The sequence below is a fragment of the Salmo salar genome, chromosome ssa04 (assembly GCF_905237065.1).
Source record: "Salmo salar chromosome ssa04, Ssal_v3.1, whole genome shotgun sequence".
Classification (NCBI taxonomy): domain Eukaryota; kingdom Metazoa; phylum Chordata; class Actinopteri; order Salmoniformes; family Salmonidae; genus Salmo; species Salmo salar.
The window spans coordinates 37040916-37066316 of NC_059445.1; the positions used below are offsets into that span (position 1 = coordinate 37040916).

The following is a 25401-nucleotide window of genomic DNA, read 5'->3' on the forward strand; positions in this document are numbered from 1 at the left end:
TGTTGATAATTGTGTATGCATAATGTATAACTATAATGAGCTGCTGCACCTTTTGTGTTAACAATCATGGAATAAATGTCTCTTCTTGTTATCAAATCCACTGCAAAACTCCATATTCACTTCCATGGAGTGTCCCAGGTTGAAACCCAACAACACGCAAACCAGTGAGCAACTCCATATACAGAGGCTAGGCCACAACCATAGTCCTGCATCCAGGCGTTAATAGAGCCTTATCAGGATGGGAACTTCCATTTCTCTCGTCAGTGAGTGTTCCAAGGCCAGCTCTGCAGCCTACAGTACAGTAAGACCCCTGAAGGATAGAGTGTATATGTGTGAGAGAAAGAGCCAAAGAGACCATAGTACCGGAAGCCTCCACCTCTCAGCCAGACAGAGAAGCCAAAGTCAGGCAGGAGCTTTTCGGAGCCAACCTCCAGAGTAGAGGAGAAGAGGAGAAGAACAGAGAGCCACTATCAATGCAGTCTGCCCCGCAGAGAGAGGCAGAGAGAGAAGGGTAGAGCCCAGGTGAGCAGAGGCATGCAGCGGACTCCTCGCTCCGCGCTATAGAGGGGACGTTTACTTGAGGAGATCTTGGGTCCAGGAAATTCTGGGTTGGACCGTGACAGCCACTGGATCAAAACGTTTTTTCCGTCACCTGAGAACAAAACAAACAGAAAAGGATTGTGTACGGTGTGAAAAATCAAACAATATTGTATCAGTAATACATTTTTATGTACTTGTGTTCAATAACTTAAGCCTTGAGATTGGACAGTCACCTGTGCAGGGGACTAGCTGGCAGGTCCTGAGTGTGATGGGTTTGGTCTCCATGCAGAGTCCAACTGAGTTATCAGGAGTGCTACACAGAACCTGGCGCTCCTGGGTCCCATTGCCACACGTCACCGAACACTAAAACACACGCACACACTCCTCTGAGTTAAAGATTTCATGGAAACAAGTGTTTTCCTGTCTATCTTATATTTGCTGTTGGTAATGGTGGAGAATTATTCACATTTGTCTTTCAACGCCTACGTACCTGGGACCAGGGTCCTACTCTCCACTGGGCAGGGCAGAGCTGGCGATTGCAGGGTCGTCGTCCCTCTGGCCTGTCATCATTACAGTACTTGCTGTGGATGGAACGTTGGCCACCGCCAGAGAGGGGCTGCTGACAGCGTACAGAGCGGCTCTGGTAGCCAGTCTTCCCACAGGATGAACTGCACTCCTCCCAGTCCCCAGTGATCCAACTGGAGAATAGAGTTGACACACACACATACACATCACCATACAGGTAGAGTGAGAACAGAAATAACTTACTGAGACAACAGGAATATTAAAAGCTTATGTACAGACATAGTAATACAATAGTTGCATAGAACATTCACAGCACACGTATCAAACAAACACATCAATGCATTCACATACACTGGCTGGGAGCACTCTTTCTGGTTACAATCCCTGCTGATAGCTCTGAGATTGTCGATGTTCACACAGTAGGTGCGGTGGACCATCTTCCCATCGGACTTTCTCCTGCAGCCAAACCGTGTGTACTGCTTACCTATCGAGGGTACACAGTGTACACAATACCACTCACATCAACAATGTTGGTCAACATCCAAGGTTATTTGGCAGGTAGCCCTTTCCTGCAGTCAATGACCAAAAGCGCCCTCTTTGGTTTCATGGGTGGAATGTTATTAATATTTTTTATAATTTCATAATTAATAATGACTAGAAATATACGAAAATACAGCGTTTCTATGTCAATTATTTTGTGTATATTTCAGTCTTCTGTGATGTACAGTATATAAAGTGTAATATTGGGATGCAAACTCAAAATGTACATAGTACGTGTCTCCTTTTGTTAAGCCCATAACCATGTGTGTGAGGTCTACACTTTTGTTTCAAAGTAGATTTGTTTAAGACTACCCAGAATGTGTGACCTTGATTCAGCCCAACTGCAGTAAAAAGTTTGAATAGCATGTTTATTGACACTTTTAAAGACACGCTTGTTACCTACCTCCTCCACAGGGTTTAGAGCACTGAGACCATTTCTTCAGAGCCCATTCAAAGTAGGCTGTGTCCTCCTGCACCAGATTGTTCTCTATGGATGACTGCAGCTTCTCGTGCAGAATGTATTTGTAGGAGAGGGTCACTTTGGCGTCACCGTGGGAACGGATCTGTGGGAGGAAAAGATACAGTAAATTATGGAGCAGCTTGAGACGTGGCAAACATGACAGCGACAATGATATGGTACATTTTCTTTAACTACTGTGCATTTGTTTTAAAGGCCCACACTGTTAGGTTGGAATAATATTGTGAAAATGATCCATTTCAGCCTGTTTTGGTGGGATGTAGTTTTGGCCTTCCAGAGACATCACCATGCAGTAAATTAGTTAATAAACCAGTAAGAAACATCTTTGCCAAAACCAGCAAATTTTTCATTTTCCCCACCGCACTCAGACCACTCCAAGACAGTCCTAGCAAAATTCTTGCCTGAGAGATTGCTCTTTGCTAAGCTACTTTGATTTCTTTTTGACAATTTTAATTGAAAACAATCACAGTAAGGTAATTAATTGTTACCCAAAATGATTTGATATTGAGATAAAAACAGCTGCATTGGACCTTTGACTAACTCCACATGAGGCAAACCGATGCACTGAGGTTTTTGCCAACGATATGGCTGGATAGTGGATACTCACTGCACAGAGAACATTTCAGGTTAAATTATTTCCTGAAGCCACTGCTACTATATCCGTTGGTGAGGTGGTTTTAACTAAAAGTGGGTACGGACTAAACAATGATATTAAAAACATTGCTCTGTGACATGTAGGCTACACATTAATACAGGTCATCGCAGTAATTTTGACTTGTCGGGGACCTGAGTATATTGACTCACCATGACCAGAACAGCGTATCCCAGAGGTCCTGTGGTCTGGACGGTCTCCGTGTCGTCATCGTTGTAGTACTCCCACTCCACCCCCTTCTCTATCACCATACGGGACTCTGGGAACTCATCCTCGTTATTCAGAAACAGATGACCTGTGGCCTGGTTCTTCACCGCTGACACAAGGAGAACAATGAGAAAAGGAAATAGTAATGGTTGGTTTCTTTTCCATCTCAGAATTACACTTTTGGTTAAACTTGAATTTTCTAAAGTTGGTTATTCATATGAGGAACGAACCAGAGACATTTGGCAGGATTATGAGGATGAGCATTAGATCAGTATAAATCAGTATCCGCAGGTGATCTCTTCCCAGCAGTCCAGATCCATTACTGGCAGCCAACTAGAGTTGTCTGTACTCTCAAACCCAACGCAGCCAAGACCTGACTGAAGCAGCAATTAATAACAACCTTCCATACCCAAGCTAGTCACAGATTACTGATTTATAGAGACCAATGTCCAGGATATTAACGACCCACTCTGTTATTCACAGAACCGTCCATAAATAAACCTACCTAGGATGTGAGGGGTCCCCTTGAACTCCTGGATCAACAGATGCCTGGCCCCTCGGGGGATTTCAAGTATCTTGAGGAAACCTGAAACAAACCGCAAACAAAATAGATGTGTGATGACGAAGAGTCTCATCTTGGTATAAAATCAGCTTAAGATACCGAGAAGAGCATCCCTAGACTCCCATTAAAATGTTTTATTGTGAAGTGAGGGTAGAGGAAGTTGAGGAGGGGCTCACCTTGTTTTTTAACGCTTCTAGTGAAGTTTCCCTTGATGATCTTACAGCTGGAGTTGTCTCCACCGCATATCCCACATTTGTCCTCCTGCGTGTCTGAGGCTATCTGGTTATCACAGCCAATGTGCTGTAGAGAGATAAGCTGAGTCAGTGTTTGGGAATATGGGATCAGGCTGAGGAGTGGACCTGGATGGGTCAATCAGGACAAAGACATTCTTTCTGACAAACCTCCCTCCTCCCATTGCACACTCAGCATTTGCCGTCCACCTCATTTCTCATACTACTGTAATAAGGTGGACAGACAGTATAATACATTATATTTCAATATGTATTGCACGGAAAGGGAAAATATAAGAGAGAGAGAAGAGAGAGAGACCCAGTAGCAGGAGGAGATTTATGGGATTGTATAAGGCGTTGTAATGTTTATGGCCGTATTTAATCATGTCCCTTCATGCATGACTTTTGTAGGCCATAAGACCTGGGCAATGCCTACCTCACAGTCCCCCCGCACACATATACTGTAAGGGTCTTTGTAGGAGCAGCGTGTGCCATCGTGCACCATCCTGTTCATGGCCACCACGTCTCCTGTCTCCTTAGACTTGCAGTAGAGTTGGCATCTCTCATCAGCTACAGTACAGATGAGAGGGGAGGAGAACATGATATAGGGTTTCATAAAGAAATTATAGTCATACAGTACATGACTTCAGCTTTCTTTGACTGTGCCCATATTCCTGTCCATATTCCACTGGCACAAATGAAACAATCTGAACAAACAATATTTTGAATTCTATATCATACTATGTCAGCATTATTTTGTTTTAGTCATGAGGATACACAATTATGGCAATAACAACAGGATAATGCAAAAGGACACTGTAAGGGTGTGTAATGAGACCCCATTTATAAAGCTAATCAAATAACACAATAACAATCTTTCCACCCCGGAGGAAAGCAGGAGGGAGGATCCTGAGTAATGACATTTCCATGTGTCCTTATTTAAACACTGGCCTGACCGACATTCCCCTGACATGTGGAGAGGCATGGCCTGTCTGTCTGAGGGCTTCTCAGATTCCCCGGTAAACCAATCATTCCCATTGACCCCACTCATCACCCCACAATCATTATAGCTGCCAAGAGACTTGAGCTGCTGGGTCATTAACTGAGCTGATACAGCCTCATGAAGTAGTGTGAATATCAGTACAGCCAGATGCTTCTCCTCCTACTCTTCCTCCTCCCTTTCCTCCTCCCCCTGCTCTCCACTTAGAGCTCAGCTGTCTGTTTTAGCTATGGGCCACCTTATGTAACTTCAGATTTTTATGATGGTGTGCCATGGAAATTGGTCCTGGCCTCACAACGGAAGAATGAGAGCAGTGGTGTAGAATTTTTCCTTTCTCTGTCTCAACAAAGCCTCCAGGTCAACTTCTGATAAAAAAAAGCCATCTGGCCTCTGGACAGTCCATGGATGGAGAAGGCATGCACAACACAGGAGGTTGGTGGCACCTTAATTGGGGAGGACAGGCTCGTGGTGATGCCATTCTCTTATTCCGCTCCAAACACATAGCTCCGTTTTCAAAGCCAGGCCTTTTGACTCCCAGGCAGCACTGTGAACTTACGATCAGGATGCTCATAGGGCAGCCAGTGGTGCTTGGTGTTGTCATACTCAAAGTAGGGGTCCCACATCTTGCACTGCTCCTCCCTGAAGTCAGCGAAAGGCTCGGAGCACTCCTCTAGGTTGCACAGCTGGAATTCATAGCTGTTGCCATAGCAGGTGCGTCCTCCATTGGCAGGGCTGAGTTATGGCAAGGGAGAAAGACAGCGGGAGTTCCTTACATTTTAGACATCTTCCTATTATGAAGAGAGAGTAAAGGCACATCTATCTGCGTGTCGTCTTGTTGTACTCACATTGGGTTGTCACACTGACGGGTCCGGAAGCGCACACCACCCCCACAGGTACGGGAGCAGGAGCCAAAGTTACTCCACGTGCCCCAACCACCATCCTGCCTTAGAATGTCTGGGGTCAACTTGATGCAGTAACCTTTGAAGCAGTGCTGAAAGAGAGGTAGAGGGTTGGGACGAGAGAGAGAACCAGGGTGATAGGAAGAGAGTTGTCACTGCTTATGTTTACACAAACATTGTAGCAAAGCATTAACGTGTAAAGAGGAATCGTTCTCACCTTCCCCGGTGAACACTTAGTGCCGTCGATGGGCGGACCCTTCTTGGTTTTGCAGAAGAATGGGTTGTCTGGGTGACTGCACCAGAGCTGTTTGCAGGGGTCATAGGTGCTGTACTAAAAGAAACAGATTCATGCTCTCTCTCACACATGCAGCTGAAGAAAGCTTCCCCACAGCCTTGACATGTCAACCAAGAAAACATCAACAGTAGTGTGTGTACACAGCCATCCAACATTGTTGGTATACCAGTCCAATATATCTCTAATATTGTGAATAGTTGTAACTTTACGTAAGATATGGTTTACACAGGTCAATAAATAATACAGTCATTAAGGACGTCTATGTTAATACTTACATTTTGTGAAGTACATATATTACCAAGACATTGAACTTGGTCAAATCTGATTCAAAAATAATGTTTGAATTACATACAGTACATAGAACCACACATACTATGAATCTATTGCGGTCCCTCACAGCACAGTACAGTCAGATACATTTGCAGGAGGATGTTTCACATATTACGCCTTAACTCCAGTCGTTTACACTTTAGGTTGAAATCACCCCATCTTTGCTTACTCCATCACCATCAAATAAATGAACAAGCTGCATGCGAACATACAGTACATGTAACCTGGCCTGAAGGACATCGAACAAATCATGGAGTCAGGTGTGTGTGTGTGCGCGTTTGTGTACACACGAGGACAGGTCTGTAAAACCAGTCCACCTACCTCATAAAATACTAACCCTGATCGACACAACTGTACATCAATGTCACGAAGGATAGACGGTGACATGGTTGACCACCCTAACAGACACCTTAACAGCTACATGGTTTGTGGACAACATTAAACAAAGAAGTTATGGACACACTTCTCGGACCTAAGCTTATCCCTTACCTGCTTTGCTGAACAGGCCACCCTTCGCAGCTAAGGAAATAGTTTGACAAGAAAGTGAAGCAAAGTGCCCAATAGGCACTCCCTCCAATTTACTCCAGAATGTGATCCAAAAACCTGCTGTCCCAGCTGTCTTTATTCTCTCCTTTCCACATCAAACAAAAACCATCTCCAAATAGTTCAGCCTTCTTGAAACGAAACAATGAAAAACATTTCAATATAACTGTCTCTGAAATGTTGATTTCCTCTTTAGAGGGACAATTGAATGTACCCGTTATTGTTATGTAGCTCTTTTCATCCAAAGACTAATGAGGTCATACTGCAGCGACAGATCAAGTCAGCCTGCTTTGAACTCATGAGTTCATAAAAATCTGATTTGTTCCCCTGGATGCTTTAAAAGCTAAGATGGCTCCAGTTTTATGGTCACACCCTGACCTAGACCTAGACAAGGAGGTCAAGGAGGAAGTCAAGGACGATGGTCATTAGAGAGACCCTGGAGTGAAGCTCAAGCTCTGTTGGATTTTACCAGCCCCAGATGGCAGCCTTTCTAAGGGAGGGATATTCAATTCAATTGGTAACACCACTAGATGCTGCTGGTGTGGCGATTAGTCAGATTGTTGGGCATACGAGTGCGTACGGGTGAGGAGTTGAAGGACTCACCGCCGTGCACATGGTGTAGCCGGCGCCAAAGTCAAATCGACACTGCTCGTCCATGGAGTAGTGGATCCCTGGTAACTGTGGCAACGCCGGCCAGTCATGGTCAAAGGGGTCGTCACGGAGACAGTCATAGGAGCTGTGGGAGAAAAACGTTCATTGGAATTGAAGACTTTGGTTTCAATCTAACAGTTGAATAAACATTTCAAAATCTAACCCTTCACTGTAATCACATAAGGAATGAGCCACATGACTGCAAGACAGAAGAGAACAAGACAGAGAAGCCTCCATAACTAACCTGATCTAATCTGTATAAGACCATTAGACAACATACAGTGCATTCGGAAAGTATTCAGACCCTTTGACTTTTTCCACATTTTGTTACGATACAGCCTTATTCTAAAATGGATTCAATCTACACACAATACCCCATAATGACAAAGCAAAAACAGGTTTTTCGAAATTTTAACAAATGTATAAAAAAAATTATAATAATTAAATGTAACATTTACATAAGTATTCAGACCCTTTACTCAGTACTTTGTTGAAGCACCTTCGGCAGTGATTACAGCCTTGAGTCTTCTTGGGTTTGACGCTACAAGCTTGGCACACCTGTATTTTGGGAGTTTCTCCCATTCTTCTCTACAGATCCTCTCAAGCTCTGTCAGGGTGGATGGGGAGCGTCGCTGCACAGCTATTTTCAGGTTTCTCCAGAGATGTTCGATCGGGTTCAAGTCCGGGCTCTGGTTGGGCCACTCAAGGACATTCAGAAACTTGTTCCAAAGCCACTCCTTTGTTGTCTTGGCTGTTAGCTTAGGGTTGTTATCCTGTTGGAAGGTGAACCTTCATCCCAGTCTGAGGTCCTGAGCGCACTGGAGCAGGTTTTCATCAAATATCTCTCTGTACTTTGCTCTGTTTATCTTTCCCTCGATCCTGACTAGTCTCCCAGTCCCCGCTGTTCAAAAACATCCCCACAGCATGATGCTGCCACCACCATGCTTCAACGTAGGGATGGTGCCAGGTCTCCTCCAGACGTGATGCTTGGCATTCAGGCCAGAGAGTTCAATCTTGGTTTTATCAGACGAGAACAAGACTGAGAGTCTTTAGGTGCCTTCTGGCAAACTCCAAGCGGGCTGTCATGAGCCTTTTACTGAGTAGTGGCTTCCATCTGGCCACTTTACCATAAAGGCCTGATTGGTGGAGTGCTGCAGAGATGGATGTCCTTCTGGAAGGTTCTCCCATCTCCACAGAGGAACACAAGCTCTGTCAGAGTGACCATTGGGTTCTTGGTTACCTCTCTGACCAAGGCCCTTCTCCCCCGATTGCTCAGTTTGGCTGGGCGGCCAACTCCAGGAAGAGTCTTGGTGGTTCCAAACTTCTTCCATTTAAGAATGTTCTTGGGAACCTTCAATGCTGCAGACATTTTTTGGTACCCTTCCCTAGATCTGTGCCTTGACACAATCCTGTCTCTGAGCTCTACGGACAATTCCTTCAACCTCATGGCTTGTTTTTTTTCTCTGACATGCACTATCAACTGTGGGACCTTATAGACAGGTGTGTGCCTTTCCAAATCATGTCCAATCACTGAATTTACCACAGGTAGACTCCAATGAAGTTGTAGAAACATCTCAGGGATGATCAAAAAGTTGTGCGGTCTGAATACTTTCCGAATGCACTGTAAAGCCATGTTCTATGGGGGATTGAGATGTGTCGGTCCTGACTGTGGGAACAGGGAGAGGTCAGAGGTCAGCGTTGACCTGGACTCACTTCAGGTACTTGCTGAGCTCCGCCTGGCTACATCGGGACCAGTGGAAGCGATGGAAGGCAGCCTGCACCAGAGGGGCCATGATGCTGCCCATGGGCACCTCGTCACCACACTCATTACCAGGGGGGCCATCATGCTCCATACCCAGCCTGCCAGGGGAAGACAGGATGGCGTCAAATAAACAGCAAGCACTAATACATATCTGTGAGTATGCACTCATGTATCCTGTGTATTATTTTAGATTTTTTATAGAGTTTCTTGTTATCCTACGACATGTAAATGCATAGTAGTAACTGTTGTCATGCATACAATATTACTGTTGTAATATATACAATAATACAATATTTGTGCATACTGTGTGTTGAACGGTGTGTATAAGTGTGTCTCACACGTGTCCAGTCTCATGTGCCACGACGAAGGCAGAGGAGAAGCCATCCTCGTGGTTGAGAGTGCAGCTCCGCACTGGGTGGCACATGCCCGTTACAGGAGCGTAACCTAAGCAATGAGAAAGAGAACAAAAGTGAGAGAAAAATAAGGAATATGTATACTGTGTGAACACACATGATGTGTATATCGTATCTCCAGTACCTTGCATGCCGGAGGGACCAAACTCCTGTCGGGTGAGGAAGATGGCATGGTCATGGTACTCCGGATCACTCCTGTCTTCCTTCTGCTGCAGGAAGGCCCAGCGACATATGTTCTCTAGACTCTGAGACGGGTTGCCCAGCTCTATCAGACTCATAGACTGGAGACAATACAGGAAAGGACAAACTGTGACCCCATTACCTGAGCCCATTCTTATGACATAGTTATGCTAAAAAAACTCGATCAGTTATTGATGAGGGTGACTCATCAAGAGGATGTCGACAACTTATTTTTGTATATTTCCCTGTATGTCTGCAATGCATTGAAAAGGCTTTTTTCCAAAGTATTTCTGGCATATCCTTCTAGCCAGTAGGTGGTACTCTTGAAGTGACAAATGCACACCGGTGCCATGACAGCAAATGAGGAATTCTCTCATATAAACTGACAATCACATCCAATCCATAATACAATTGATGTAACTCTGCATACAACAAAATGCTTTTGCAGACTGGAGATAATAGGATTTTACTATTACATTTACTTAATCAAAGTAAATACAGTAAAGGACTATTCTTTTTTGATCACGTTTTTTTTTATCTGGCATTTTAAAGATTATACAGACTAACAGGTAGAGGGCAAAACAAACAGATCCCTTACCGCATCAACCCTGCATGCTCCAACAGAGCCCCACTGCAGTACCAGAGTACAGATCAGTCTATCTCCTACAGGTTACATCTGGTGACCATGTGAGTGAATGACTGAGGCCTATTGTGTCTTACCTTGGCAGGACACAGCATGATGATACGGACCAGAACCACGTTGATGTGAGCACCCAGGGTACGATCCTGGTAAATCTCATTCACCTGCGGAGACAGACAGACAGACAAACTGACAGAAGCACGTGGCCTGCGACTACAGTACAGGATCATAATGCATATCACTTGGCTGACTTATCTGAGAGAGGTTGGATATTGTGCAGGAGGAAGAGAGCAGTTAACAGGACCTGGTGTTTTTCCATCTGACATTGATATGTTGGAATTTTATCAATGCATCATGTGCACCTCTTCCCCAGAAATGCACCTCTTGCTAGGAATGCTCTTCTCTCTCTAAGAGGTCTAATTAAAAAAGTATCCACACATATTTTATGTCTTCTGTCACTATTCCAGTCCCAACTGTCAAAGATTAGTAGGAGAGGCAGGGGTGTCCTCAGCCTGAGTGTGCATCTCCCAGAGAGGGATGGTCTCCTCTGGCCCTGTCTGTCACTCCTTATTCATTTACACACCTCACCTTTCCTGGCATAGGGGAGGAGGCCCACGACAGTGCAGTGAGTGAGAGTGTGATCTCTCTCTCTCTCTCTCTCTCTGTGTGTGTTTGTGTGTGTGAGAGACTGTGAGTGTGAGCGTAGAGGAATAGAAGGAGGACAGTCCCCTGTCAGATAGACTGAGTTAATGAGGCCAGGGGAGGAGAATAGAGACAAAGAGAGCAGAACAGACACGCACACTGACAGACTGACTGACATGAGATAATGTAAACGGTAACTGATTGAAAATCTTTAGCTTGTATTATCATATCAGATTTCATCTAATACACATGGTAGCCATTTCACTACAATGGACCATTACAGGGTTTCTTGAAAAAGGCTAAAAGGAAAAAGTTATTGAATGTGCGTTGGAGTCTAGATACTTGATACACCGAATCCTTTATGTATTATGCAATTGAATGCAGTTTAATTGGCACCAATGCACAAGAATCCAAACGAGCGTATTAGAGCTAAACAGACCCGTTAAGGACTAGTCCCCAGTACCTAGTCCCCAGTCAGGAGAACACTGCCTGTCTCCCTCATGCTCTCTATCTCTCTCTCTCCTCTTCTTCTGCATAAGAGTTGCTAAGCAACCTTCAGAAGATGTCCTTGGTAGAAACCCCCTGGGGCCTGTGTCTGTCTGGGCCCCTCCCTCTTGATAGGCTGGGCCAGCTGCACCTGAGCCCCTGAGCCCTGAGAACGCCTGGCCATGTCTGTCTGTCTGTCTGTCTGCCTGCCTTTCTTCCTTCCTGCCTGTCCGACTTTCTGCCCGCCTGTCTCATCATCTTTCTGTAGACCTATCTGTCTTTCTGTCTGTCTATGTTTGTCTGTATGTCTGTCTTTCTGCCTGTCTGCCTGTCTGGCCACCTGTCATCATCTTTCTGTTAACCTGTCTGTCTGTCTCTCTGCCCGCCTGGCCTCTGTCTATCTGCTTGCCTGCCTGACTACCTGCCAGTCTCATCTTTCTGTCTGTCTGTCTGTCTGTCTGTCTGTCTGTCTGTCTGTCTGTCTGTCTGTCTGTCTGTCTGTCTGTCTGTCTGTCTGTCTGTCTGTCTGTCTGTCTGTCTGTCTGTCTGTCTGTCTGTCTGTCTGTCTGTCTGTCTGTGTGAATTGATTTACTTGGATTCATCCTCTTGCTCTGCTTCAGTGGATCAAATGTAAAATGGCTAAATGACTCCCCTCACTGAGGAATAACAGAACTGTGCCACAGTGTGTTTCTGGGTAGTGCATTTGATCTTGTTTTTCTTATATTTCTTGAAAATGAGCCGTCATGAAGCTTTCAAATTCATGCAAAGTGAACAGTGCTCCACTGGATCATACTAACAAGTGAAATAGCGAAGGGAGGCCTGCTGGTGTAGATACAGATGTGAAGCAAATTCCTCCCTTGGCCAAAGAAAAGAAGCATCTGATCAATATTCACCAGACTCCCATCGCACCCTTCTCTCGCTGTTCCTCACACACACACACACTCTTTTGCCCTCATCCTTATACGTATCTACCGTCCCCTGTTTAATTCCTCCCCTCTCTTTATATCTCTTCCTGGTCCTACCCCATGCCCCTGCCCCCCCCCACCCCATCCCTAACCCTGTGTTAATAACCCTGGCAGCAGGGCCCTCATTAGCACTGGCCCCTGTCCTGACCCACCGGAGGGCATGGGCTGGATCCTATTTCACTGGCCAGGTAGCTGGCTAATTGAAGCCAGAGTGCCAGAAAATCATTAGAATCAAATTAATAATTCTGCAAGGTCTCAAACAGGAGCCACTGTGCATTCACCTGAGGGGAGATGGGTGGTGGAAGAGACAGAAATTAAAAAGGGGAAAACACATTGAAAGCACATAGAACAGGTTACAGAGTTTAGGTTAGAGAATGATTTTGTGGTAGAAAAATCACCTCAGAGGTGGAAATGGTTGCATGTGTGAAAAAGGTTTAGTGTAGTGTCGTGTTGCGTAGCGTTGCATAGCATTGCATAGCGTTGCGTAGTATATGGTACTAACTATGTTCATGAGGGTGAGGAGGTACTTCTGGATGTGCTCTCTGCCATGGAATTGGACCACAGAGGAGTCCACCCCGAGTAGGACCTCAATGTTGAACAGCTCGTGTTCCTCGTTGGCCTGGCGTCGGGCCCGAGCCTGCCTGGTCCTGTTCCAGATCAGGTTGTGATGCTGCTGCTGCACTCCTCTGGACAGAGCCTGCAGGTCCATCAGATCACCTATAACTGACCCTGAACAACACAGACAGACAGATACAGTATGTGTGGAAGAAGGCCTTAGAGAGGAGTCACAGTAGTTAATGGCATTGTACAGAAATAAGCTGGATGATATTAGCCAAAAAAACATGAACCTGTTATGGCTAGGGGGCAGTATTTTCACGGCTGGATAAAAAACGTACCCGATTTAATCTGGTTACTACTCCTGCCCAGTAACTAGAATATGCATATAATTATTGGCTTTGGATAGAAAACACTCCAAAGTTTCTAAAACTGTTTGAATGGTGTCTGTGAGTATAACAGAACTCAAATGGCAGGTCAAAACCTGAGAGATTCCTTTACAGGAAGTGGCCTGTCTGACCATTTATTGTCTTTCTTTGACATCTCATTCCATTACAAAGGATCTCTGCGGTAACGTGACACTTCCCACGGCTCCAATAGGCTCTCAGAGCCCGGGAAAAACCTGAATGTCGTCATTCCAGCCCCAGGCTGAAACACATTATCGCCTTTCTCAAGTGGCCGATCAAGGGACTGTGGGCTTAGGCGCGTGCACTGGCCGCCCCCGTCTTTGTGATTTTTCCTCTGTTTACCGAAAAGGAGATTCCCGGTCGGAATATTATCGCTTTTTTACGAGATAAATTGCATAAAAATTGATTTTAAACAGCGGTTGACATGCTTCGAAGTACGGTAATGGAATATTTAGAATTTTTTTGTCACGAATTGCGCCATGCGCACGACCCTGATTTACCATTTCGGATAGTATCTGGAACACACAAACAAAACGGCGCTATTTGGATATAACGATGGATTATTTTGGACCAAACCAACATTTGTTATTGAAGTAGCAGTCCTGGGAGTGCATTCTGACGAAGACAACAAAAGGTAATCAAACTTTTGTAATAGTAAATCTGATTTTGGTGAAGGCTAAACTTGCCGGTTGTCTAAATAGCTAGCCCGTGATGGCTGGGCTATATACTTAGAATATTGCAAAATGTGCTTTCACCAAAAAGCTATTTTAAAATCGGACATATCGAGTGCATAGAGGAGTTCAGTATCTATAATTCTTAAAATAATTGTTATGCTTTTTGTGAACGTTTATCGTGAGTAATTTAGTAAATTGTTAGTAAATTCCCCGGAAGTTTGCGGGGGGTATGATAGTTCTGAACGTCACATGCTAATGTAAAAAGCTGTTTTTTGATATAAATATGAACTTGATTGAACAAAACATGCATGTATTGTATAACATAATGTCCTAGGTGTGTCATCTGATGAAGATCATCAAAGGTTAGTGCTGCATTTAGCTGTCTTCTGGGTTTTTGTGACATTATATGCTAGCTTGAAAAATGGGTGTCTGATTATTTCTGGCTGGGTACTCTGCTGACATAATCTAATGTTTTGCTTTCGTTGTAAAGCCTTTTTGAAATCGGACAGTGTGGTTAGATAAAGGAGAGTCTTGTCTTTAAAATGCTGTGAAATAGTCATATGTTTGAAAAATTGAAGTTTTTGTATTTTTGAGGAATTTGTAATTCGCGCCATGCCTATCATTGGATATTGGAGCAGGTGTTCCGCCAGCGGAACGTCTAGATGTAAGAGGTTTTAAACAAAGGGCTGACTCAAATTGTATTCTTCTCCAAAAATGTTTTTGTGTGTCACATATACTCCCTCTCCGGACTCTAGGTCATCAGGCTGCTGATTATCCCGCACACCTGTCACCATCGTCTTGCTCACCTGTGCCTTATGACACTCACCTGGACTCCATCACCTCCTTCATTATCTTCCCTATATCTGTCACTCCCCTTGGTTCTTTCCTCAGGTGTTATTGACTCTGTTTTCATGTCAGTGCGTTGTTTGGGTTTCGTGGTCATTGTTTCTTTTATTTATTAAAACACTCACTCCCTGAATTTGCTTCCCGACTCTCAGCGCACTCGTTACATGGTGCTATATCCTTGCAAGTAATCCATCATGTGCATGGTGGTAAAAATGTGTTTTTACCATTTAATATTCCATATTAGTCAATAGCCATTTTTGGAACATACAGACAAATAAAATGTGTCTAATTCACAGCAGGGTTGGACTAAATTCAGAATTGAATTGAGGAGGCCTCTTAAATTCAAATTTGAATAAAAGGAAATATAATTGAATTCAATTAAATTGAAATGCCTCTTCTATATTACATGTAGGTGTATTTTATACAAATATACATGTTGTACGTAAAACATCAAACATGTCGTTATATAAACTCAGTAACAACAAAAAAATGTACCTTTTTCAGGTCCCTGCCTTTCAAAGATAATTCGTAAAAATCCAAATAACTTCACAGATCTTCATTGTAAAGGGTTTAAACACTGTTTCCCATGCTTGTTCAATGAACCATAAACAATTAATGACCACGCACCTGTGGAACGGTCGTTAAGACACTAACAGCTTAGGTAGGCAATTAAGGTCACAGGTAGGCAATTAAGGTCACAGTTATGAAAACCTAGGACACTACAGAGGCCTTTCTACTGACTGGAAAACGTCAAAAGAAAGATGCCCAGGGTCCCTGCTCATCTGCGTGAACGTGCCTTAGGCATGCTGCAAGAGGCATGAGGACTACAGATGTGTCTAGGGCAATAAATTGCAATGTCCGTACTGTGAGACGCCTAAGACAGCGCTACAGGGAGACAGGACGGACAGCTGATCGTCCTCGCAGTGGCAGACCACGTGTAACAACACCTGCACAGGATTGGTACATCCGAACATCACACCTGCGGGACAGGTACAGGATGGCAACAACAACTGCCCGAGTTACACCAGGAAAGCACTATCCCTCCATCAGTGCTCAGACTGTCCGCAATAGGCTGAGAGAGGCTGGACTGAGGGCTTGTAGGCCTGTTGTAAGGCAGGTCCTCACAAGACATCACCAGCAACAATGTTGCCTATGGGCACAAACCCACCGTCGCTGGACCAGACAGGACTGGCAAAGAGTGCTCTTCACTGACGAGTCGCGATTTTGTCTCACCAGGGGTGATGGTCGGATTTGCGTTTATCGTCAAAGAAATGAGCTTTATACCGAGGCCTGTACTCTGGAGTGGGATCGATTTGGAAGTGGAGGGTCCATCATGGTCTGGGGCGGTGTGTCACAGAATCAACGGACTGAGCTTGTTGTCATTGTAGGAAATCTCAATGCTGTGCGTTACAGGGAAGACATCCTCCTCCCTCATGTGATACCCTTGCTGCAGGCTCATTCTGACATGACCCTCCAGCATGACAATGCCACCAGCCATACTGCTCATTCTGTGCGTGATTTCCTGCAAGACAGGAATGTCAGTGTTCTGCCATGGCCAGCGAAGAGCCCGGATCTCAATCCCATTGAGCACGTCTGGGACCTGTTGGATCGGAGGGCGAGGGCTAAGGCCATTCCCCCCAGACATGTCCGGGAACTTGCAGGTGCCTTGGTGGAAGATTGGGGTAACATCTCACAGCAAGAACTGGCAAATCTGGTGCAGTCCATGAGGAGGAGATGCACTGCAGTACTTAATGCAGCTGGTGGCCTCACCAGATACTGACTGTTACTTTTGATTTTGACCCCCCCCTTTGTTCAGGGACACATTATTCAATTTCTGTTAGTCACATGTCTGTGGAACTTGTTCAGTTTATGTCTCAGTTGTTGAATCTTGTTATGTTCATACAAATATACACACACTAAGTTTGCTAAACATAAACGCAGTCGACAGTGAGAGGACGTTTCGTTTTTTACTTAATTTACATATACCTGTATAGGAAATATTGTTGAAACAATTGATTTTAAAATGAATGATCATGGAAAACAAAACCTGTATGCAAAAATTCTTAGTTACTTCATTTCATTAATCACAAAAATGTTCTTCAGTATGGGAAAATGCTAAATTTCCCAAAATGCATTAGTTTAACCCTCACTTTGACCCTGAGGCCTTCAAAAAGAAGCCAAACAAATTAAACGGTTGGTGGAAATATAATAGGCTATTCTAAGCACTATGGTTGAAAAAGTACAGTATATGAACATTGTTTCCTGAGAAAAGTGATGTATTCTTTCATATCTGAAAGTGTGACCTGTCAGATTCAATGAAACTCTCGTTCTATTGCTGGCTTCACATGCTCGTGGGAAATGGAAAACTGGAAAGTGGGAAGACATAAATCCAACATGACTGTGTTCAATTGCTTTTGAAGTCAGAAACAATTCTTCATCCAATAAGATTTTAGCTAGCTTAATAAAGTTAGCTAATTTGCTTAACATTGACTATATGGTCAAACTAGCTACATTCTCCATATTGATAAGGTTGTAGTTGTCAGATAATGTCAGATAATTACGATAGCATGTGAATGCATGCAGCATATGACTGAGTGGAATTTCTTTGAATTGTACTGAATAGAATTCTACTTCTTGTCAGTCAAACTCATATTCTACATCCTGTGGGGTGTGGCCAATTCAATTTGAATTTAAACTCATGAGCTGATTCACAGTGCATAACCTTTTCTATGCCATTTTGAAGTCTTGTGGTAAGATAGGTTGATCTGACAGCTTGTTAAAAAGTATAATCCTCTCGACTGTTTACACACACATCTTCGTCCTGCCAGAGAGCAGGTTTGTGTCACGTCCTGACCATAATAAGAGGTTATTTTCTATGGTAGAGTAGGTCAGGGCGTGACAGGGGGTGTTTTGTGTTTCTATGTTTAAGTTCTAGTTTTTCTATTTCTATGTTGTTGTTTTTTGGGTCGATCTCCAATTGAAGGCAGCTGGTCCTCGTTGTCTCTAATTGGAGATCATATTTAAGTAGGGGTTTTTCTTCCTGGGTTTTTGTGGGTTATTATATTTTGAGTAGTGTTTGTTTCTCTCTGCGTCACTGTTTGTTGTTTTGTTAATTCAGTTATTTATGTATTGCAAAGTTTCACGGATTTAATCAAATGTGGAACTACAACCACGCTGCACTTTGGTCCCCTCTATACGACAGCCGTTACAGAACTGCCCACCACAACTGGATCAAGCAGCGTGCTCAGGAGGAGATGGATACCTGGTCTCTGGAGGACAGGCTAGAGAGGGTAAACTGGACTTGGGGCCAAGTACTGGATAGATATAGAAGCCTGCCGGGGAGGCACGAGAGGCTACAGAAACCCACATTTTTTGGGGGGGGTGGGGCACATGGAGCAGTCGGCGGAGCCAAGGAGTAAACCAGAGACAATCCGGGAGAAGAAAGAGAATTTGGAGAAGGGAGAAATGGGAGAGTTATTGAGTTGGTGGAGGACGCACAAGTTTTTCCCCAAAGGAACGTGTCGTCAGTTTGGTGCCACCTGAGTCAGCTCCCCGTACTCATCCTGAGAAGTGTGTGGCAGTTCCGGAACAAGTGATACCGGCTATACACACCAGGTCTCCAGTACGTCTCAACAGCCCGGTGCGTCCTGTGCCTCCTCTCCGCACTCGCCCTGAGGTGTGTGTCATCAGCCCGGTGCCACCTGTACCGGTCCCACGCATCAGACCTCCGGTGCGCCTCCACAGCCCAGTACGTCCTGTGCCTGCTCCTCGCACTCTCCCTCCAGTGTGCTTCCACAGCCCAGTACGTCCTGTGCCTCCTCTCCGCACTAGCCCTGAGGTGTGTGTCATCAGCCAGGTGCCACCTGTACCGGTCCCACGCATCAGACCTCCAGCGACGCTCCCCAGTCCGGAGCCTCCAGCGACGCTCCCCAGTCCGGAGCCTCCAGCGACGCTCCCCAGTCCGGAGCCTCCAGCGACGGCCTGCAGCCCAGAGCCTCCAGCGGCGGCCTGCAGCCCAGAGCCTCCAGCAATGATCTACAGTCCGGTTCTTTCGATGACGATCCACGGTCCGGTGGTACAGAAGCAGAGGGATCTGCGGGCGGAGCGGGAGTTACGCCCCGAACTGGAGCCGCCTCCTCTGCTGGAGGTTAAGGTTTTGTGGACTGCATTTGAGCCGCCATAGATAGGAGTTACCCAGCCAACCCTTCCTTTTGTTTTTGTTTATGTTTTGTTTGGTAGCATTCGGAGTCTGCACCTTTGGGGGGGGGGTACTGTCACGTCCTGACCATAGGTAGAGTAGGTCAGGGCATGACAGGGGGTGTTTTGTGTTTTTCTATGTTTTGTATTTCCATATTTAAGTTCTTGTTTTTCTATTTCTATGTTGTTGTTTTTTGGGTTGATCTCCAATTGGAGGCAGCTGGTCCTCGTTGTCTCTAATTGGAGATCATATTTAAGTAGGGGTTTTTGTTCCTGGTTTTTGTGGGTTATTATATTTTGAGTAGTGTTTGTTTCTCTCTGCGTCACGGTTTGTTTTGTTCAGTATCGGTGCTTCTACACCTGCATTGCTTGCTGTTTGGTGTTTTAGGCTGGGTTTCTGTACAGCACTTTGAGATATCAACTGATGTAAGAAGGGCTATATAAATAAATTTGATTTGAAATTTGATGATTCAGTTATTTATGTATTGCAAAGTTTCATGGATTTAATAAAATGTGGAATTACAACCACGCTGCACTTTGGTCTGCCCCTTTCGACAGCCGTGACAGTTTGAAAGAGAGAGATTCGTTAAGACAATCGCAAAATCTTGGGTTTGCTCCTGAGAATAACTTCTCTCTATCCATTGGTGAAATGAAAAGCGATGGTTCACCTTCCAACAGGACAAAGACCCTAAGCACACAGCCAAGACAACACAGGAGTAGCTTCGGGACAAGTCTCTGAATGTCCTTGGGTGGCCAAGCCAGAGCCCGGACTTGAACCCGATACAACATCTCTCTAGTGACCTGAAAATAGCTGTGCAGCGACGCTACACATCCAACCATCCAAGAAATTGAGAGGATCTGCAGAGAAGAATTCAATCTTGGTTTCATCAGACCAGAGAGTTTTGTGGTCTGAGAGCCTTTAGATGCCTTTTGGCAAACTCCAAGCGGGCTGTCATGTGCCTTTTACTGAGGAGTTTTTGCTTTGTCATTATGGGCTATTGTGTGTAGAATGATGAGGAAAATGTTTTATTTAATCAATTTTAATAAAGCTGTAACGTAACAAAATGTGGAAAAGGTAAAAGGGTCTGAATACTTTCCGAATGCACTGTATATCTTCATAATAGCGTTAGCACAATGACATGCTAGCTGTTCTCATAGACTTTCAGTCATTGCATCAACTGCTATCTATTTAAAAGCACATCCCAGCGTTGTACGAGATCTTCAGTTCCTTGGCAATTTCTAGCATGGAATAGCCTTCATTTCTCAGAACAAGAATAGACTGATGAGTTTCAGAAGAAAGTTATTTGTTTCTGGCCATTTGGTGACTGTAATCGAACCCACACATACTGATGCTCCAGATACTCAACTAGTCTAAAGAAGGCCAGTTTTATTGCTTATTTAATCAGAACAACAGTTTTAAGCTGTGCTAACATAATTGCAAAAGGGTTTTCTAATGATCAATTAGCCTTTTAAAATGATAAACTTGGATTAGCTAACACAATGTGTCAATTGGAACACAGGAGGTGATGGTTGCTGATAATGGGCCTCTATACGCCTATGTAGATATTCCATAAAAAATCAGCTATTTCCAGCTACAATAGTCATTTACAACATTAACAATGTCTACACTGTATTTCTGATCAATTTGATGTTATGTTAATGGACAAAAAAGTTGCTTTTCATTCAAAACAAGGACATTTCTAAGTGTGACCAAACTTTTGAACGGTAGTACATAGGAAACTAGGCATATGTCATGTGTCACTACCTCACAGGAGAGGCATTTGAACATAAACATTCTGGAACATATGCATTTTCATGTGCCTTAATAAAAAAACTTGTATGCCATCTGTAAAAATTAATAGATTGTTAAATTATGAACCTAGTTGGTTTAGCCACAGAAAAATCCAGGAACCTTCCTGCTAGCCATGATTGGCTGAGATAATGGATGGGCTGGACATGCCGAGAGATGAGTTCGGATTGGTCTGCCATGTATTACGCTTCTGTCTATAACATAAAGTATGTGTCGGTAATTCGTTGTATCGCAGTTTTTTTTAAGATATCACGAAGAAGACCGAGTTTTGAAATCAGTGGAATGCCCGGTGGAAGCAGAGAATGATAGCTAAGGAGATAGCAGTAGAGAAAATTGAGGCGTTTGATTGCAAATGTGGAGGAAGTCGAAAAAAGAGAACACAGAAGGCTGTTGTATTCCGAAGACAGGTGTTTTATACATCTTCAAACTAAGGGCAACCATGGCATCCGTGGCAGAGAGGGAGAAGCGTTCATCCATGTATACAAGCAAGAGAGTCTAGCTAGCTACATTTTCACTTATTATACGTTTCTAATTCGGTCAGAAAGTTGTTTTCATTTAAAGTTAAAGGCTGGTTCGCTATCTAATGTTACGAATATTATCTTTGTATTAATACTATTGTTTTCATAAATAGTTATAGACTAATGTTAGCTAGTTAGCTAACATTAAACCTAGTTGGTGGTTAGCTTTAGCTACCTGTAGATTTATGCAGGGTAGTAACATTAGGAGTTGGGTTTATAGTTCATTGTGTAGCTAGCTAGCTAGCTAGCTTCATGTCTAAACAAAATACTACACTATGCAAGTAACCATTTCACTGTACCGTTTACACCTTCTGTATCCTGTTCATGTGACAAACTTAGATTTTATTTGATATAGCATGTGGTTACCAGAGACGGTATTGTGAAGAACAACATGACCTGCACCAAAGTCAAATTAGGATGTAACGTTAGTCCAACAAGACAGTGTCCCTGTTCTAAAATTCTCTGGTAGAATGCACTGCTTTTATTTTGTCACACTCACAACCGAGAATATATTTTCTGTAATTAGCTCGCCATTAACTTGTAAATAACGATCTTGTTGCGAGTTTATTTTCCTATATTAATGAATACAAATTAGCTAAAGTTAAGACGTTGTCAGCTATATGATATGGTCATTATTTGAACTGGCTAGCCAGCTAACTTAACTTTAGCTAGTTAGCTAACAAGCTAGAAATGAACCAAAACATTATTTAGAAAGTTGTCTTTAGTTGCCTGTTTCGCTAGATTTACATATACTAAACACATTTTTAAACAGATTAGTTTATTTGTTTTAAAATACACCAGTTATTCTATTGTGGACCACCAGGCTGCTGATGTCATGGAGCCTGTCATTTTTGTGTTTATAGCTACTTTTTCACTACGACAAGTTTGATGGTGAACGACTATAGAATGTTCATGATGTCACTGCGACAACTGTATACAGAAGTGTCGATAGACGTAGTATAAACCAGCCTTTAGTCTTGAAATCTTTGGTTGTTTAGTACAATATTTGGTTGTTTAGTACACTCACTACTGTACTCACTGTTAAGCACATGGCCTCAGATTTGAATCCTGAGTCTAGGGTTAACTTTTTATGGATAGGGGGCAGCATTTTCACGGCCGGATAAAAACCGTACCCGATTTAATCTGATTATTACTCCTGCCCAGAAACTAGAATATGCATATAATTATTAGCTTTGGATAGAAAACACTCCAAAGTTTCTAAAACTGTTTGAATGGTGTCTGTGAGTATAACAGAACTCATTTGGCAGGCCAAAACCTGAGATGATTCCAAACAGGAAGCGCCCTCTCTGACCATTTCTTGGCCTTCTTTGTTATCTCTATCCAAAACAGGGGATCTTTGCTGTAACGTGACAGTTTCTAATGCTCGCATACGCTCTCAGAAGGCGCCAGAACGTTGAATGATGACTTTGCAGGCCATGGCTGAAAAACAGTAGCGCATTTGGTAAGTGGTCGATCTGAGAACAATGAGACTGTTGCGCGCGTGCACGAGACGACTCCATGTTTACATTTTCAGTCTTTGAACGAAAACAACGACTCCCGGTCGGAATATTATCGCTTTTTTTACGAGAAAAATCGCATAAAAATTGATTTTAAATAGCATTTGACATGCTTCGAAGTACGGTAATGGTATATTTTGAATTCGTTACCCTTCGGATAGTGTCTTGAACGCACGAACAAAACGCCGCTATTTGGATATAACTATGGATTATTTTGAACCAAACCAACATTTGTTATTGCAGTAGAAGTCCTGGGAGTGCATTCTGACGAAGAACAGCAAAGGTAATCCAATTTTTCTTATAGTAAATCTGAGTTTAGTGAGTACCAAACTTGGTGGGTGTCAAAATAGCTAGCCCGTGATGGCGAGCTATCTACTCAGAATATTGCAAAATGTGCTTTCACCGAAAAGCTATTTTAAAATCTGACACAGCGATTGCATAAAGGAGTTCTGTATCTATAATTCTTAAAATAATTGTTATGTTTTTTGTGAACGTTTATCGTGAGTAATTTAGTAAATTCACCGGAAGTGTTGGGTGGGAATGCTAGTTCTGAACGTCACATGCTAATGTAAAAAGCTGGTTTTTGATATAAATATGAACTTGATTAAACAAAACATGCATGTATTGTATAACAAAATGTCCTAGGAGTGTCATCTGATGAAGATCATCAAAGGTTAGTGCTGCATTTAGCTGTGGTTTTGGTTTTTGTGACATTATATGCTAGCTTGAAAAATGGGTGTCTGATTATTTCTGGCTGGGTACTCTGCTGACATAATCTAATGTTTTGCTTTCGCTGTAAAGCCTTTTTGAAATCGGACAGTGTGGTTAGATAAAGGAGAGTCTTGTCTTTAAAATGGTGTAAAATAGTCATATGTTTGAAAAATGGAGGTTTTCGGATTTTCGAGGACTTTGTATTTCGCGCCACGCCCATCATTGGATATTGGAGCAGGTGTTCTGCTAGCGGAACGTCTAGATGTAAGAGGTTTTAAGAGGGTATGAACGATGCTAAATGGGTGTAGACAAATAAGAGCTCTCCAGTCCGAAGTTGTCACGGTTGTCGTCGGTGAAGGAGGACCAAAACGCAGCAGGTATGTGTATGCTCATCTTGCTTTTTAATAAATACAAAATGAACACCAAAATAACAAAGAACGAACGATCAACAAAAACAGTCTGGTAAGGCACAAGGCGAAACACAGAACAATCTCCCACAAAATACAAGACAAACACACCCAACTAATATAGGACTTCCAATCAAAGGCAACACCAAACAGCTGCCTTCAATTGGAAGTCCAACCCCAATTAACTCAACATAGAACCAGACACACTAGACTAAACATAGAAATACCTGAACATAAACCAAAACCCGGAAATACTAAATCAAACACCCTTTTAACAAACACACCACCCCGAACCACATAAAACGAATACCCTCTGCCACGTCCTGACCAAACTACAATACTAATTAACCCTTATACTGGCCAGGACATGACAGTACCCCCCCCTTAAAGGTGCTAACCCCGGAAGCACCTAAAAAAAATATTTAAAAAAACAACAACCCCAAACAACAAAACCAAAATTCCCCTCTACTAAAGGGAGGGAAGGGAGGGTGGCTGCCGTCAACGACGGCACTGTGCTACACTATATCTGGAGGTGGCTCTGGTTCCGGCCGTTCCAGGCTGTCGGGCCACTCTGGCATCGCCGGGGGGCAGTCGGGCCACTCTGGCATCGCCGGGGGGCAGTCGGGCCACTCTGGCATCGCCGGGGGGCAGTCGGGCCACTCTGGCATCGCCGGGGGGCAGTCGGGCCACTCTGGCATCGCCGGGGGGCAGTCGGGCCACTCTGGCAGTTCGGGACAGTCTGGCAGTTCGGGACAGTCTGGGCAGTCTGGCAGTTCGGGACAGTCTGGGGAGTCTGGCAGTTCGGGACAGTCTGGGGAGTCTGGCAGTTCGGGACAGTCTGGGCAGTCTGGCAGTTCGGGACAGTCTGGGCAGTCTGGCAGTTCGGGACAGTCTGGGCAGTCTGGCAGTTCGGGACAGTCTGGGCAGTCTGGCAGTTCGGGACAGTCTGGGCAGTCTGGCAGTTCGGGACAGTCCGGCAGTTCAGGGCAGTCTGGCCACTCCGGCAGTTCAGGGCAGTCTGGCCACTCCGGCAGTTCAGGGCAGTCTGGCCACTCCGGCAGTTCAGGGCAGTCTGGCCACTCCGGCAGTTCAGGGCAGTCTGGCCACTCCGGCAGTTCAGGGCAGTCTGGCCACTCCGGCAGTTCAGGGCAGTCTGGCCACTCCGGCAGTTCAGGGCAGTCTGGCCGCTCCGGCAGTTCAGGGCAGTCTGGCCGCTCCG

The 25401-nt window shown here is 44.2% G+C and overlaps 1 protein-coding gene across 1 annotated transcript in view; it reads right to left on the reverse strand.

Annotated features, from left to right (window-relative positions):
• The window catches only part of adamts2a (ADAM metallopeptidase with thrombospondin type 1 motif, 2a), a 67864-nt gene that overhangs the window by 5045 nt on the left and 37418 nt on the right, over window positions 1-25401 (reverse strand). The window contains exons 4-21 of the mRNA XM_014195930.2: window positions 13043-13269; window positions 10528-10611; window positions 9752-9908; window positions 9553-9658; window positions 9166-9312; window positions 7405-7537; window positions 5851-5964; window positions 5580-5725; window positions 5291-5466; window positions 4171-4304; window positions 3681-3804; window positions 3448-3528; window positions 2888-3051; window positions 2009-2168; window positions 1417-1549; window positions 1031-1238; window positions 774-903; window positions 578-652 (exon numbers count right to left, since the gene is read on the reverse strand). Of these exons, the coding sequence (XP_014051405.2) occupies window positions 578-652; window positions 774-903; window positions 1031-1238; window positions 1417-1549; window positions 2009-2168; window positions 2888-3051; window positions 3448-3528; window positions 3681-3804; window positions 4171-4304; window positions 5291-5466; window positions 5580-5725; window positions 5851-5964; window positions 7405-7537; window positions 9166-9312; window positions 9553-9658; window positions 9752-9908; window positions 10528-10611; window positions 13043-13269 (2499 nt within the window). The remainder of the gene's footprint in view (window positions 1-577; window positions 653-773; window positions 904-1030; window positions 1239-1416; window positions 1550-2008; window positions 2169-2887; window positions 3052-3447; window positions 3529-3680; window positions 3805-4170; window positions 4305-5290; window positions 5467-5579; window positions 5726-5850; window positions 5965-7404; window positions 7538-9165; window positions 9313-9552; window positions 9659-9751; window positions 9909-10527; window positions 10612-13042; window positions 13270-25401) is intronic.